The 13,723-nt window shown below is 43.0% G+C and overlaps 1 protein-coding gene across 7 annotated transcripts in view; it reads left to right on the plus strand.

Annotated features, from left to right (window-relative positions):
- The window catches only part of VWF (von Willebrand factor), a 134,160-nt gene that overhangs the window by 47,349 nt on the left and 73,088 nt on the right, over positions 1-13,723 (plus strand). For all 7 annotated transcript variants that reach the window (XM_064420511.1, XM_064420512.1, XM_064420508.1 and 4 more), the window contains 5 exons: positions 2,258-2,453; positions 3,024-3,239; positions 9,141-9,381; positions 10,191-10,285; positions 11,932-12,092. In XM_064420511.1, coding sequence (XP_064276581.1) covers positions 2,258-2,453; positions 3,024-3,239; positions 9,141-9,381; positions 10,191-10,285; positions 11,932-12,092 — 909 coding nt within the window. The remainder of the gene's footprint in view (positions 1-2,257; positions 2,454-3,023; positions 3,240-9,140; positions 9,382-10,190; positions 10,286-11,931; positions 12,093-13,723) is intronic.

Below are 13,723 nucleotides of genomic sequence, written 5' to 3' on the forward strand. Positions count from 1 at the left end.
TGACAGCTGTTATTAACGATGAACAGTTTTGTGTTTTGTTCAGCAGATATCCTCCAAACTGGAGTTTTGTTTTTGTTTGCTTTGACTGCCCTGTCTAAACCAACAGATGTGAATGACTTAAAATAGGGGAAGGAAAGGCCCCCAGAGACACAGTTACTCATATTTTCCAGGAAACAGAAATCAGTTCATAGAAGATGTGTTGTGGGCTCCTTCTACCGTGAGGAATATTTGAAGTCAGCCTTGATTAACAATTAGGTTTTGTTGGTGCTGCAGACAAAGCAAAGTGTAGAAAAACTGAGCCAGGTTTAACAGAAATGATCTGTTAGGAAGCTGTAACCACAGCTCTGCTGCCTTTGAACCCCCCTTTTAGTAGGGGTCTGCTCACTGAGCGGAGTCTTGCCAAGAAAACCAGTTTTTCTGGGATATTCTACTGAGTGGTAAACACTGCCCTCCTTGAACCACAGTGTTGCTTTTGCATTCTCCTTGCCTGCCCCAATATCTGGCTTAAATGTCATGTCTGGCATGGTACAAAGGGTTATGAAAACCAGTTCATAACTGAGTTAAAGAGTTGAAAAGAAAACAGATAAGAAAGGTCTGGAATAATTTTAGAATGCATCTGTGGGTTTGTGGTTGTTGTTTTGATTTAACCTGTATCTGTGTGCTCTGAGGGTCTTAAAAGTTCTTTTGGGGCTTAGAATGATTCACTTCAGTCCTTTGGCACATTTCAGGAGTTTTGGCATTCCTCAGTCTTCAAAGTTTCAAAGTATTTTTCTCCCTGGTCAGAGACCCATATAACCTGGCAAATTTTTTGTCCCACTGAAAAAACCCTAATTTTCTGCTCCAGATCCTCTACCCATAAAACCAGTGGAAGTTTCTCCAGTTGTCTGCTCTTTCCCTTGCTGGGCATCTAAAGCATCACTTTAATTGCTTTTGGAGAGTTATTTTATGCTGGATTTGGAGACTGACCTGTTGCCAAGTATTGCTGACAATAATTGAGGGAAGTGATACACTTCCATTACCTTGTTCTGGCAAAAATTCTTCCTGTGTTCCTCAAGAAGGCTGTCCTTTCTGTGACTGCCTGATATCTGTGATTTGAGCTTCCATTCCAAAATACTCCACAATTTGGACTTGTGTGAGTCACTGCTCCATCTGCAGAGTGCGTGAAAGAGTAGTAATACTCTTAATAGTAAGACTATTTATTCTCTAATTGTTCTTTTTTATGCTCCATATTTATTCTCTGACCCCCGTGTTTGAATGCTGCATAGTATTAGGTTGTATTTTGGAGGATGCTTTTTATTTTTATTTATACAGAAAAACTGCTTTCTTTGAAAATGTGGATTTTTCTAACTTTTTTTTGTTTGTTTCACTGGTTACTTCTGGAAGCCTGCCTAAACTAGCACTCAGCTACATGGATAGAGAGGGCTAATGTAGCATCAGAGGTCCTGTGTTTGTAATGTACCTGTTAATGTAGTGTTTGTAATGTACCTGAGCTTTACTCCTAACAGAAACTGATAGTTCCTACTAAAATAAAAGGTATTGGTGCCTTTGTATGTAGATGTTGCTTAGGAGATTTCTCCCTTTTTGCCACTAGGTTTAGGGTCATCTTTCAGCTGCTCCTTGATTTACAGCAGGAATAAAACAGGGTGAAAAGTGCATCTGCTCTGTGGATTGTTAGAAATTCTGCTTTTAGTGTGCTTGAAGTTCCTCTGGGCAGCAGGAATCTCTAATATGAGGTAGCTTTAGGGGGTATTAGTTTATTTTTTATTTTATCCAGGGTCCTCAGTATCAAGGGCAACATCTCCAATATGGCTTCAATTCTGTGGTAAAACAGCCTGTTTAAATTTCCTTCATCATCCAATTTTTCTTTAAAATGTGAAGTGCTCACAGGTGCCATTGGAGTTGCATTAAAAAAAAAAAGCAATCCCCACTGTTGTCCTGCTCATTTATATGAATGAAGGGTGAGAATGGGGAAAGACTAAACTGGACTGCTGATCAAGGCATAAAAATAAGCTATTTTTCTCTTAGTCACCCTCTGAAATTCACTGTGCTGTGCAAAAATTGTCCTGCAGCTACTAATAGTAGCAATTTTGTTAGAAGTTTGAAAATACAGTACAATGGCATTGTGTCTGTAGCATTTTGATGTGTATTTGAGAATTTTCTGGACTATTCAATTGTGTATGGCTCATTCCTTAAAAAATCTTGCTCTACGGTGGTAATCTGTTCTGGAAGATGACTGGGCTAATGTTGTGTTCCTTAGGTGTCCCCAGTCTACTCTGAAAGGATGTGTGGGCTGTGTGGAAATTATGATGGGAACCAAGGGGATGATTTTCTTACACCTTCTGGCATGGTGGAATCCCTTCTGGAAGACTTTGGAAACTCCTGGAAGCTCAATGCAGACTGCCAGGACTTGTTAAAACAAGACAGTGACCCCTGCAACCTCAATCCTCATTTAGGTACTGAACTCTATTCAAAATTAACATGTGCAGCAAATGGTGATCTTTCATTTACATAAAAAGGAAAATAAAGAAAAAGAGAAGAAGCTAATGTTGCTTACATTACCACCAGGGTGGCTGTAATATGTTTTAAAAAACCCAATAAACAACAGCAACAAAAAACCACACACAGAGAGACTTGTATTGATGCAGGCTTAATAAGGAAAACAATATTTTGTGAAAATTGAAAAAAAAAACTAGTTTAATTTTGCAAATTCAAAAAGGCAGCAGAAAGCAAAGGCCCTGTAAAGGGAATTACAGCACCAGAAATAGTGCTAACGGAATATAAAATAATTGCTTTTCCTTGATTTGTTTTACTATTGAAACTTTACTCTTTCAGTAGAGGTCATGACGTATGAGCTATGGTGCTATCTGTGCCTGCCTGATCCTATTTTATTCTTGTGGGGTTTGTTTGGTTATTTTTTTTTTTATAAAAAGAAGAGAAAATGCTTACTGTGGCTTCTCTGGCTTTCCTTGAAAGCCACGTTGGTTGATTGATTCAGTATGAGCATGCAATTTTTCTCTTTTTAGCCAAATATGCTGAGGATTCCTGCTCAGTTCTGATGTCTCCTGCCTTTGAACCTTGTCACCATGAAGTGAGTCCCACTCCCTATGTGAAGAACTGCCGCTTTGATGTTTGCTCCTGCTCCAGTGGCAAGGACTGCCTGTGCTCTGCCATTGCTAATTATGCAGCAGCCTGTGCCAGGAAAAGCATCCTGGTGGAATGGAGACAACCCGACTTCTGCCGTAAGTGCACTGCTGCTCAAACTCACTTATGGTCCTCCTCCTGAAGAAATTTTTCTAGCAATGTTGTGTGGAAGATTTAGAATGAGATGCCAGATTTTCCTTATGGCAAGTGATGAGAGTAAATCTTTCCTCCACACTGGTAAGGATGCAAAAGGTGTTCCCAGGGACTGCTCAGCAATGGGGGAGAGAAGCCTTGATCTCACACAGCTCCACAGAACTTTTCCCTGGATTTCCATTTTCAGCTACTCACCTGGAAGCTTTCTGAATATCCTAGGGTAGGAATCTCCCAAGTAATTTGTAGTAATCCATGAACTGCCTTTTTTTGAGGCCCAAGCTTCCCAGGTCCTGACCTCATCAATGACTCCTGAACATGGCGTTATAGAGGAAACACAAAAGCACAAGACAAACTTGTATGAGAAGAGAATTTTGGCAGTCTTGTGGCATCACCCCTGCTCACAGGAAGGCTAAATTACTGTAGATTACCTGAGGTTTTGTCCAGACAAATTTTGAATATCTCCAAAAAATTGAGGTATCACAGGCTCTCCAACATGTCTCTCTCTTATCCAGGACAAGATTAATAGCCACACTGCCAAAAGGCTGGAGCAGAAGAGTCCAACACCTTTCATTTCTTTTATTTCTCTCTTAGGTCAATGTGGTAGGAAAAAATCCATTGCTATGTAATTTTGATTAAGCACAGACATACTTTTCCCATAAATATTTGTGAAGTGAATGTTTTTCCATTTTCCCGAGCAACTTTGTTATAAAGGAAAGAAGACAATTGAAAAATCTGGAGGAAAGCATGTGTGCTTGGCAGCTCTCCAGATTTGTTCTGTTACTTTTACCCAAGCAGAGGGTGGGAAAAATATTTATAAACAGAGTGTGTAGAAGGTGGAAAAGAGAGAGGTCTCTGGCCTTTGACCTGGTAGGGTCTGCAAGGTCTTTGCAGGCTGGAGAGTGCTTGCTGTGAATGAGAACAAACCCAGTTTATATTAAACTGCTGCATGGTTTTATATTTTTTTTACCTAGTTTATGTAAATGTTCAGATAGTGGAACAGTAATGTAATAAAAATCCTTTCAGAACTCTACAGGTCTGGAGGCTGAAAGAAAGAGCAGTGATAATGCCCCATTACTCTTTCTGTAATTGAACAAGTCAATTTTCACAATTAATCTTTAATAGTGCAGAGCTGCTTTTTCCTTTCTGTGCATTACAGAGAGCTTTGTGCTCTCACAAAGTGACAATTTCCCTGATTGCAGATCCATCAGGCCCCATTAAATAATCCTGGTGCCCTAGACATCTTCTGACACATGAAGGAGAGCAATCCCTCTTTCTTAATGGGTTTGAGATGTGAATGTGCAGGCTGTGTAATTTGTGCTGATGGCCCAATGTGTGTTTCACCCCTACCTTCATCCCCAGAGATTTGGTTTCTTGGGAAATGACTTGACAGAGCCAGTTTGCTTGATTTGGAGTGAATAAGAGTCGGGGAGCAAAGTCATTAGTATAGCACAGCATTTCTGCTGTGTGTCAAGCTATCAAGTACATTCAGCTCCCCAGTCTTTGACTTTTAGTTGCAGTTTGATTGTTTAAGACCTGAGTCATACTCCTGTAACTGCACTCCTATGCATGAATAAGCACTAGAGCCAATCCCTTCATGCTGCAAAGGAGGAGCAGACAGGCCACACTGTGAAGGGCTGTGTCTCTTGTGCAGCTGCATGTAAAAAATTGGTTAAAACCTAAACTGAATGGCTGAGCTGAGAGAGTGGTGGTGAATGGAGCTAAACCAAACTGGGGGCTGGTCACTGGTGGTGTTCCCTAGGGCTCAGTAGTTGGGCCAATTTTACTTAATATTTTAATCAAGGATCTGGATGAGGGGATCGAATGCATCCTCAGTCAGTTTGTGGACAGCACCCAGCTGGGTGGGAGTGTGGAGCTGCTGGAGAGCAGGAAGCTCTGCAGAGGGATCTGGACAGGCTGGATCCATGGGCCCAGGCCAGTGGTCTGAGATTCCACAAGGCCAAGGGCCCGCTCCTGCCTTGGGTCACACCAACCCCCTGCAGCTCCAGGCTGGGGCAGAGGGGCTGGAAAGCTGGGAAAGGCCCTGGGGGTGCTGGGGACAGCACTGGACAGGAGCCCAGGGGTGCCCAGGGGGCAGGAGGCCAATGGCACCTGAGCTGTGCCAGCCATGGTGTGGCAGCAGGGCCAGGGCAGTGACTGTCCCCTGGGCTGGCACTGCTGGGGCCACACCTCAGATCCTGGGGCAGTTCTGGGCCTGTCACTACAAGAAACACATTGAGGGGCTGGAGCCTGTCCAGAGAAGGGAACGGACCTGGAGAAGGTTCTGGAGCACAAATCTGATGAGGAGGAACTGAGGGGGGTCTAAGCCTGGAGAAAAGGAGGCTCAGGGGAGACCTTCTCACTCCCTACAACTCTGACAGGAGGGTGCAGCCAGGTGGGGATTGGGGTCTGCTCCCAGGGAACAAGGGACAAGAGGAGAGGAAATGGCCTCAGGTTTCACCAGAGAGGTTCAGATCAGGTTTTATGTAAACATTCTTCATGGAAATTGTTATCAAGCACTGGCACAGACTACCCAGAGAAGTTGTTGAGTCACCATGCCTTGAGGTATTTAAAAGCCACATGGATGTTGCACTTAGGGACATGCTTTAGTGGTGGACTTGATAGTTGTGAGATTGATGGCTGTATTCAGTTATTTTACCGTCTTTTCCAACCCAAATGTTTGCCTGTCCCATGTGTGTATTGTTCTGTGGTACAGGGGAATCCATCAACAGCTCCCTAGATCTTCCTTCAGATTTTAGGACATGTTGCTAAGCCCATTATGTTCCTTAATGTGGTAGAGCTGGGGCTGTTGGTGGCTTTGCATGCCTTCTGTAAGAGGATTTGTATAGGAAAAATCTAAGAGTGCTGGAGTTGGGAATTAAGGACAGGCTCTGAGCAGCATCTGAGAATGGCTACAGGGCGTGGTGGGCCTCAGCATGCCAGAGAAGCTGTGTTAAATCCAGTCCTGGCAGGGTGCACCTTCACTCAGAGGTGGCAACATTTTCACCTTGTGCTACTTGAGGAACTGGTCATGGTTTGTCTCTTTCACTCTGATTCAAAACCTGCCCACAAGAACTGCATGAGCTGGTCGATGCAAACACATCTTTTCCAATGCTCTTCTGCTGTTTCTCATCTTATTTCTGGGATAGGCTGTGCTTTGAGCACAGCATTGAACTGTTTTGGTTTTATAGAAGCCATACACAGAGATTAGATGCACCTTGCCTTTTCCTCTAATTTTCCTGTCAATAATGGGATTTTTTTTTTTTTTAATGTGTCAGCATATTACACAGTGTACAGACATCAGGCCTTTCCTGGGGCACTTGTCTTGCCTTTTTGCTGGTAAAAACAGATGTTGCTGGGAAGGGATAGAGCAGTGTATTGGAATGTGGAGTGTAGGAATGGCATTTGAAAGCATAACTGGAAAAACAGGGGATGTTCCAAAAATTTTTGGAGGTACATGGGCAAGGAAAATCATAGAATGATTTGGGTTGAAAGGGAAGCTTAAAGATCATGTTCCAAGGGACACCTTCCTTCCACTAGACCATGTTTTTCCAAGTCACTTTCAGCCTGTCCTTGAACACTTCCAGGGATGGGGCAGCTGCAGCTTCTCTGGACAACCACTGCCAGAGCCTCAGCACCCTCACGAGGACGAATTTCTTCCTAACATCTAATCTAAACTTGCTGCCTTTGAGTCTGAAGCCATTTGCACGCATGGATTACAAAGGTTTATCTAAGAAAGGAATCTACTGCAAAGTTGTCCTTGTGGATAGGGAGTGTTAAACTAACTAGAAAGCAGGGCAGGATGTTGGGCTCAGTTATCACATCCTTTTTTTGAATCTTGAAACTCATAAACTGATGTACCCATCTGAAATCTGCCAAACCAGTCCCATGTTTCCAGAGGATCATGTGTAGCAAATAGTACTTTTGGCTGAGGCCTCGTGGTTGTCCTGCTGGGATGTGCCTTTAATAATGAAAGCTATTTTTAAAATGGTCCTCAGCCCGGGGCTGTGCCTGTTCAGGGTTTGATTTACTGCAAAGATCAGGTTTATGTAAATCAGAAGCACATTTTTGTAAATGCTGCCAAAAATTCCTGTAACAGTGAATGAGTCTATCTTCTGCTCAGTTCAGAGTTAGGAAGCTTTTGCTGTATTGATGAGCACACATTTCTTGGGCTGTGTTGTGAAAAGTACATTAAGCAGTTTGGGCACAAGTCCCAGACCTGGGAGATTTTTGCTTTTAAGAAGGGTCCAAGTCGCCTTAGATGCTTCTGGGATTTTCAGTGTAGAGTATTATACTCCTGTGTATGGGGCTGCAGGAACCTCAAGAGAAGCTGGTGCAACCACGTCTCTCTCCAGTAGGCAGGAATAATTCTTCATTTCAGAAGAGTTTTGTGAAGGTGACCACAAGCCACTGGTCAGCACATATGCCTTGCTTTGCTAGTCCAGCCAACACCTGGCTGAGGCTGCAGGACTATCCTGTTATTCCATGGCTGCCAGAGTTCCCAGGGATGTGTGCTGGAAGAGAGTAGGGATTATCACATCATTCTGCAGGAATGACAAGAGGAAGGGCTTTCTCTGTAACCCTTTGATCTTGGTTTCAGCAAGGTACAAATGTGCCAGCTTTCATTTGTAGCTGCTTCCCTGAACATCGTTCCTCACACCCTTACAACTGTTTGCTGTGGAAGGTTGCTACAACCGACAGTGTAACTCCTGGTTATCAGGAGGCCTGTTAAATTCAAACTCTTGGTAAAACAAGCTCGTTTCTTGTCTTCTGCAATGTGTTGTCATAGCTGCCATCTAGTGCTGATGCTGATGTGTGCAGAGGTGAATGCCTCAAAATCGGCCCTGTAGAAGTGGAGGTTTTAAAAACAAAGCCAAAATGGCTACAAAGGCCATAATTAATCTCCATATAAAAGAATTCATCATCAAAAATTGTTAATATCAAGGTTTGGCTCCATGATTGCTAAATTACTTCATTATTTGCATCTGTTTCCATAGAAATCACAGAGTGGTTCTGGGATGTGGGTCTGTTGAGTTTTGCAGCACTCGTGTTTACCAAAGCAGAAAAATACTTTTATACTACTTTTCTACTTATTTTGACCAAATAGTCCCTAAAGGTCTTGCAAAGGAAGAGTGGTGTGAATGTGTACATGACACTTGTAATGCTCTTAATGCATGGGATTGTGGAATGGTTTGGGTTGGAAGGGACCTTACAGACCATGTAATTCCAACCCCCTGCCACGGGCAGAGACACCTTCCACTAGCCCAGGCTTTTCCAACGCCCATCCGGCCTGGCCTTGGACACTTCCAGGGATGGGGCAGCCACAGCTTCTCTGGACAACTTGTACGAGGGCCTCAGCATCCTCACAGGGAAGAATTCCTTCCTACCATCCAGTCTAAACCTGCTTTCTGTCAGTGTGAAGCCATTCCCCCTTGTCCTGTCACTCCAGGCCATTGCCAAGAGTGTCTCTCCATCTTTTTTGTAGGTTCCCTTCAGGAGAGCTTCAGTTAGGTTATCCTGACTGTGATCCAGATAACAACAGAGGTTAGACAGAGTTTGTTTTTCAAGTTCTGGGCAAAATTTTGTGGCTAGATTTCCATCAGGGTGCAGGGTAGTCCAGTCCTGACATTTATTGGGCATTTCCTTTAGTAAGGTTTTGTTTGTGTGTATATATAAGCAGTGCCTTAGGCTACACCAGTGCTGCAGTTAAGGAGGGATGGTGTAACACTCCAATTGATGAGTAAATTGAGCAAACACCTTTTAATCCCAAGCTTCTCAGTCTGTTTTAGGCAGCTCTTCCTTTAGCTGGATTTGGATCAAATGTTCTTCTCCCTCATGTGTTTCACCAGCAATGGCCTGTCCTGAAGGCCAGGTGTACCAGCAGTGTGGGACGCCATGCAACCAGACGTGCCGGTCCCTGTCCTACCCAGAGGAGGACTGTGAGCAGCTGTGCCTGGAGGGGTGCTATTGTCCCCCTGGGCACTACCTGGATGAGCACGAGCAATGTGTGCCCAAGTCCCAGTGCTCCTGTTACTATGATGGGGAGATCTTCCAGCCAGAGGATGTCTTCTCGGATCATTACTCCATGTGGTAAGTGCACTATTCGTAGCCCTTCCCTACACACCGTCGCTCCAGTTTTTGGAGGGCTTGAGTTGTTAACTGGGTCAGTTCCTGTGCATCCACTGAAACTAGTTAAAGAAAAGGCATGATTTTGCCTCCAAGAAGTCAAATGGTAAGTTTTGCTATTGTATCGATCTCTGATTAATTTCAAATACCACCTTACTCTGAATTACTCAGTATTAAACCCTGTCCTATGAACAGTTCCTGCCAGTTTGAAATGGAGCTTAATTACTGACAATAGCTACTTTGTGGGCTTTTAAAATGTCACTTTAATGTACTGTGCTATACTTTGTAACTGTTAAAACCTAATTACCTCTTGTCAAAGATACAAGTATTTAAAAGCATTTCTAATTGTTAAATTGAGTAGCAGTACACTTGGAGTGGGAGTGCAATCTCTGAGCAGGACCAGTTTTGGGAACAGTGTCTTTTCCTCTCTACCACAAAAATCCCAAGTTTCAGGAACTAGGTAGTCCCTTACCTCTTTCCTCAGCAAAGCTGACTATTGTCTTGCCTAGCTTTATCCCTGTGCACTGGATAGCTGCACTGGATCCAGCAGGTCAGGACCAGCAGGCAGTTGGGTTTCAATGCCACTGTATCCCATGAACTCCCTTAAGGAAAGTTTGCCTTTAATGTTGGTAGATACAATGGATGGAGAAAAATAGCTCAGCCCCACTGAGGTGTAGTTTTGTATTCTGACAAGTTCCCTGTTGACTAAAAATCGGTGTGAGTGAAAGCTGAATGCTGTTTCATTAAATATAAGCTCTGTTTGTTTTTCTTAGCTATTGTGAGAATGGATTTATGCACTGCAGTACAAACAGAGCTCCTGGTGCCTTCCTGGCTGATGTTTTTGCTGATGAGAGGCCATCTCCCAGAAGTTAGTATGCCTTAAAATATTAATATTTCATTTTGATTTTTTTTTCTCTTCAGTCTCTTGGTAGTGTAGATTGGAGAAGAAATTCCAGAGGTTGCAACAGTTATGATATTGTGAGATTTTTTTTTTTACAGGCTAGAAAAAAAAGTTATGTGTGGGAGGGTGTAGGGCTCATTGAATCTCACCTATCAAAATTTTAATTATAATTAGACACTGCAGTCTCTCTTGAGATGAAAAGGTTAAAGGATCACCTATGCTAGTGATCTGAGGTTCCCAGTTGCTATTTGAGGATCACAAGACATAAGTAACTCATCAGTTTTATACCTACTGCTTCTCACTAGTAGGATGCAAACTCTTTCTTGGTGTAAATGAGGCTTTTAGTGGCCTGAAGCTTACACTGCTGCCAGGTTTCCAGTGTGCCTTCCAGCCAGCAAGAATCTCCATGAAACCTGGATACTGACGGCTACCATGTTTCCCATCAGTGGACAGGTTTATCAAATATTTGGCTGAAGACTGTGAGAGGAGCATAGGAACACTTCTTGCATCTAACTGGGGTTTGCAGCATTGGAGAAAGGCCAGCAGTGCTCTGGGATCTTTTGGGGTTTCCTACTGACACATGGATGGAGCTTAGGGGATTTTCATGGCATAAGAGATTTGAGACTGGATGTGTCTCAGAGGGGACAGGGCTAGTGGGGCTTTGGGGAGGCCTGAGAATATCCAGGAGTTGAACTTCGTGATCTTTGTGGGTGCCTTCCAGCTCAGGATAACCTGTGATCCCTATGGGAACGCCAGTAGAGCCAAACACAGTGTCTTCCATGGCACACTGACAAATGGACCTGGAGGAAATTTCTGGTTGGTATTTGCCAGTGCATTGGAGACAAAGGGTAATTGTTTGTCCTTGCACCTTCTCAGGATAAACCAACTTCTAGAGGAAAACACTGTAAATGCCTCTGTGGGTACAGGGCAGTGACCTGCTTAATCCTGCTTAATGTTGCTTGCTAGGACACCAGTGACAGTGTCACGGGTTGGGTCACCTTTTCTTCAGGTGAAGTCTTCCAGGTGAATATCTCACCAAACTCTTCTCTTAATGCTCCTAAGACATACTTTTCCTGATAATAGGATGTCAAGACTTACAAAACCTCAGAGAGACATATTGCTAGTACCACTTGAAATAGTATCCTGGAGTTTCTTGGGGCATTCTGATCTTCTGTCAGATCCTGAAATCTCAAAGAGTTTTTATTGAAGCTCAGGGCACTGCTATTTACAGTCACCAATGTAGCTGTATTCAGTGTGGGAAATGGGTCAAAATACAATAATATAAGATGCTGTTGCTTCTCAGAATATCAGTTTTCTGCTAACTTTGTACAGTGCCAAGAGGTGTTTGCATAGCCCCAGTGGTGTGGAATTGCACTTTTATGCTTAGTGGAGCTTTTTTGCTTCAGTATTAAATACCTGCTTTCATGACAGCCTGACTGAGGTCACTACAGGGGAAGTAGGGGCTGTTTTCTTTGCCATGTCATGTGTAGTGGTGTTGCTCCAGGCTATATTCTAAATTAATTTTCAAATCAAAGATCAACCTTTTAGAAAAATACTGTGCCAACAATGCTTGCGTTCTAATTGCACTTTTTGTGAACTCATTTTTTTTAAAGTAAAAAGGAGCTTGACATGCAGATCACCCATGTTAAAAATTATCTGTCCTGCCAACAACCCAAGAGCAGAAGGAGTGGAATGTACCAAGACCTGCCAGAACTATGACTTGGAGTGTATCAGCCATGGCTGCATATCTGGATGCCTCTGTCCAAAAGGGATGGTAAGCAGCTTTCAATACAGCAGTGAGAAGCAGGTCCTCTTTGCTTTCTTGCCTTCATTCTCTGCTACCAACAGTCTTCTTGCAGCTTGGGAATAAGTTGTTGGGTAGTATTGACTGTCAAGTTGTGGCTGGCTTAAAGAACGTGTACTAGCATTGGAGATGAACTTTAGCTTGCAAAAATAATTATTTATCAAAATTCCAAAGCCTGCCTTGAAGACTAGTTTAGGTCTTCCTTCAGCTCTGCTCCTAAACTCCTCCTCAGTCTTACTAAACTTTCTCAGCCAGAGAGACAGAAGTACACCCATATTCAGGTTGATCATAGGGATGGAGCAACTCTCCTCTAAAGAAAGGCTGGGAGAAATGGGATTTTTAAGCCTGGAGAACAGAAAGCTTTGGGGGTGACCTCATCGTGGCCTTCTGATGCCTGAAGGGAGCCCACAGGAAAGATGGAGAGAGACCCGTGACAAGGGCCTGGAGTGACAGGACAAGGGGGAATGGCTTCACACTGACAGAAAGCAGGTTTAGATTGGGTGTGAGGTTAAAAAGTCTTTATTTGTGAGGGTAGTGAGGCCCTGGCACAGGTTACCCAGAGAAGCTGTGGCTGCCCCATCCCTGGAAGTATCCAAGGCCAGGTTGGATGGGGCTCAGAGCAACCTGGGCTAGTGGAAGGTGTCCCTGCCCGTGGCAGGGGATTGGAGCAAGAGGATCTTTAAGGTCCCTTCCAACCCAACCTATTATTGGATTTCTCTGATCCAGCCATCCTTCCTGCTGATACTGGTTCCTACTTGTCAAGTCTCCATCTCTCCAACTGCCTTCCTCTGGGTTGTGCCAAACTGAAGGTTCCCTGTGAGAAAGAATGTGGGATTTGAAACTTGCTAAGAGGATGCCAGAGTGCGTCTTGGAATTGCAGGTGTTGTACTAAGCATACCTTTTTTTTTTCCACTGAAAAGAGGCTTTCTGGGGTTCAGGGTTATATCCCACTGCAACCCTCAAATTTCAGAATAAGTTTAAGTGTTTTCTGCCCCCAAATTCCTTCAATTACCTTACTAGAAAAACAGCTGTTCCCAAATTCTCATTATGCAGTAAGTTTTAACAATAATATAAACATATATTTTGAACTTGCTACTGTATTTTGCTGAGAAACACACATTTATATAAATAGATTATACTCCAAAATAAAATTCTAGATCTTGGAAAAAAGCTCAGGCTTGTGAAATGTCTTGGAGGTGAAAAAGAACAGAGTCTGAAGTCACCCATAAATTTTCTCTGTGATTTTAAAAACAAGTGTTGCTTCTTTTCTGTAAATGCCTATCCTTTAAATGAAAACTATTCCTAAATAGTAGTGAGATAAGAAAACTTAGAAAAGCTTCTCTACTTTAAAGTTCCCAGAGTTCCAGGATGAACAGGCTTCTTATTGCATCTAACATTCAACTGATTTGGTAAAGGAACTTGAGATTTTTGGTTTCAGTTCTGGGACATGGTAATAGTACACTTTTGACATAATTGTGGAAAACAAATTATGATAATTACTCCACAGGAAAAAAACCCCAACCCCCATAGTAATTAACCTTCATATTTGGTACAGTATTTCATATTCTTTTTCAGTAAGTTAAAACAAACTATTGTGTCAT

This window comes from Passer domesticus, chromosome 5 (genome assembly GCF_036417665.1).
Source record: "Passer domesticus isolate bPasDom1 chromosome 5, bPasDom1.hap1, whole genome shotgun sequence".
Classification (NCBI taxonomy): Eukaryota; Metazoa; Chordata; class Aves; order Passeriformes; family Passeridae; genus Passer; species Passer domesticus.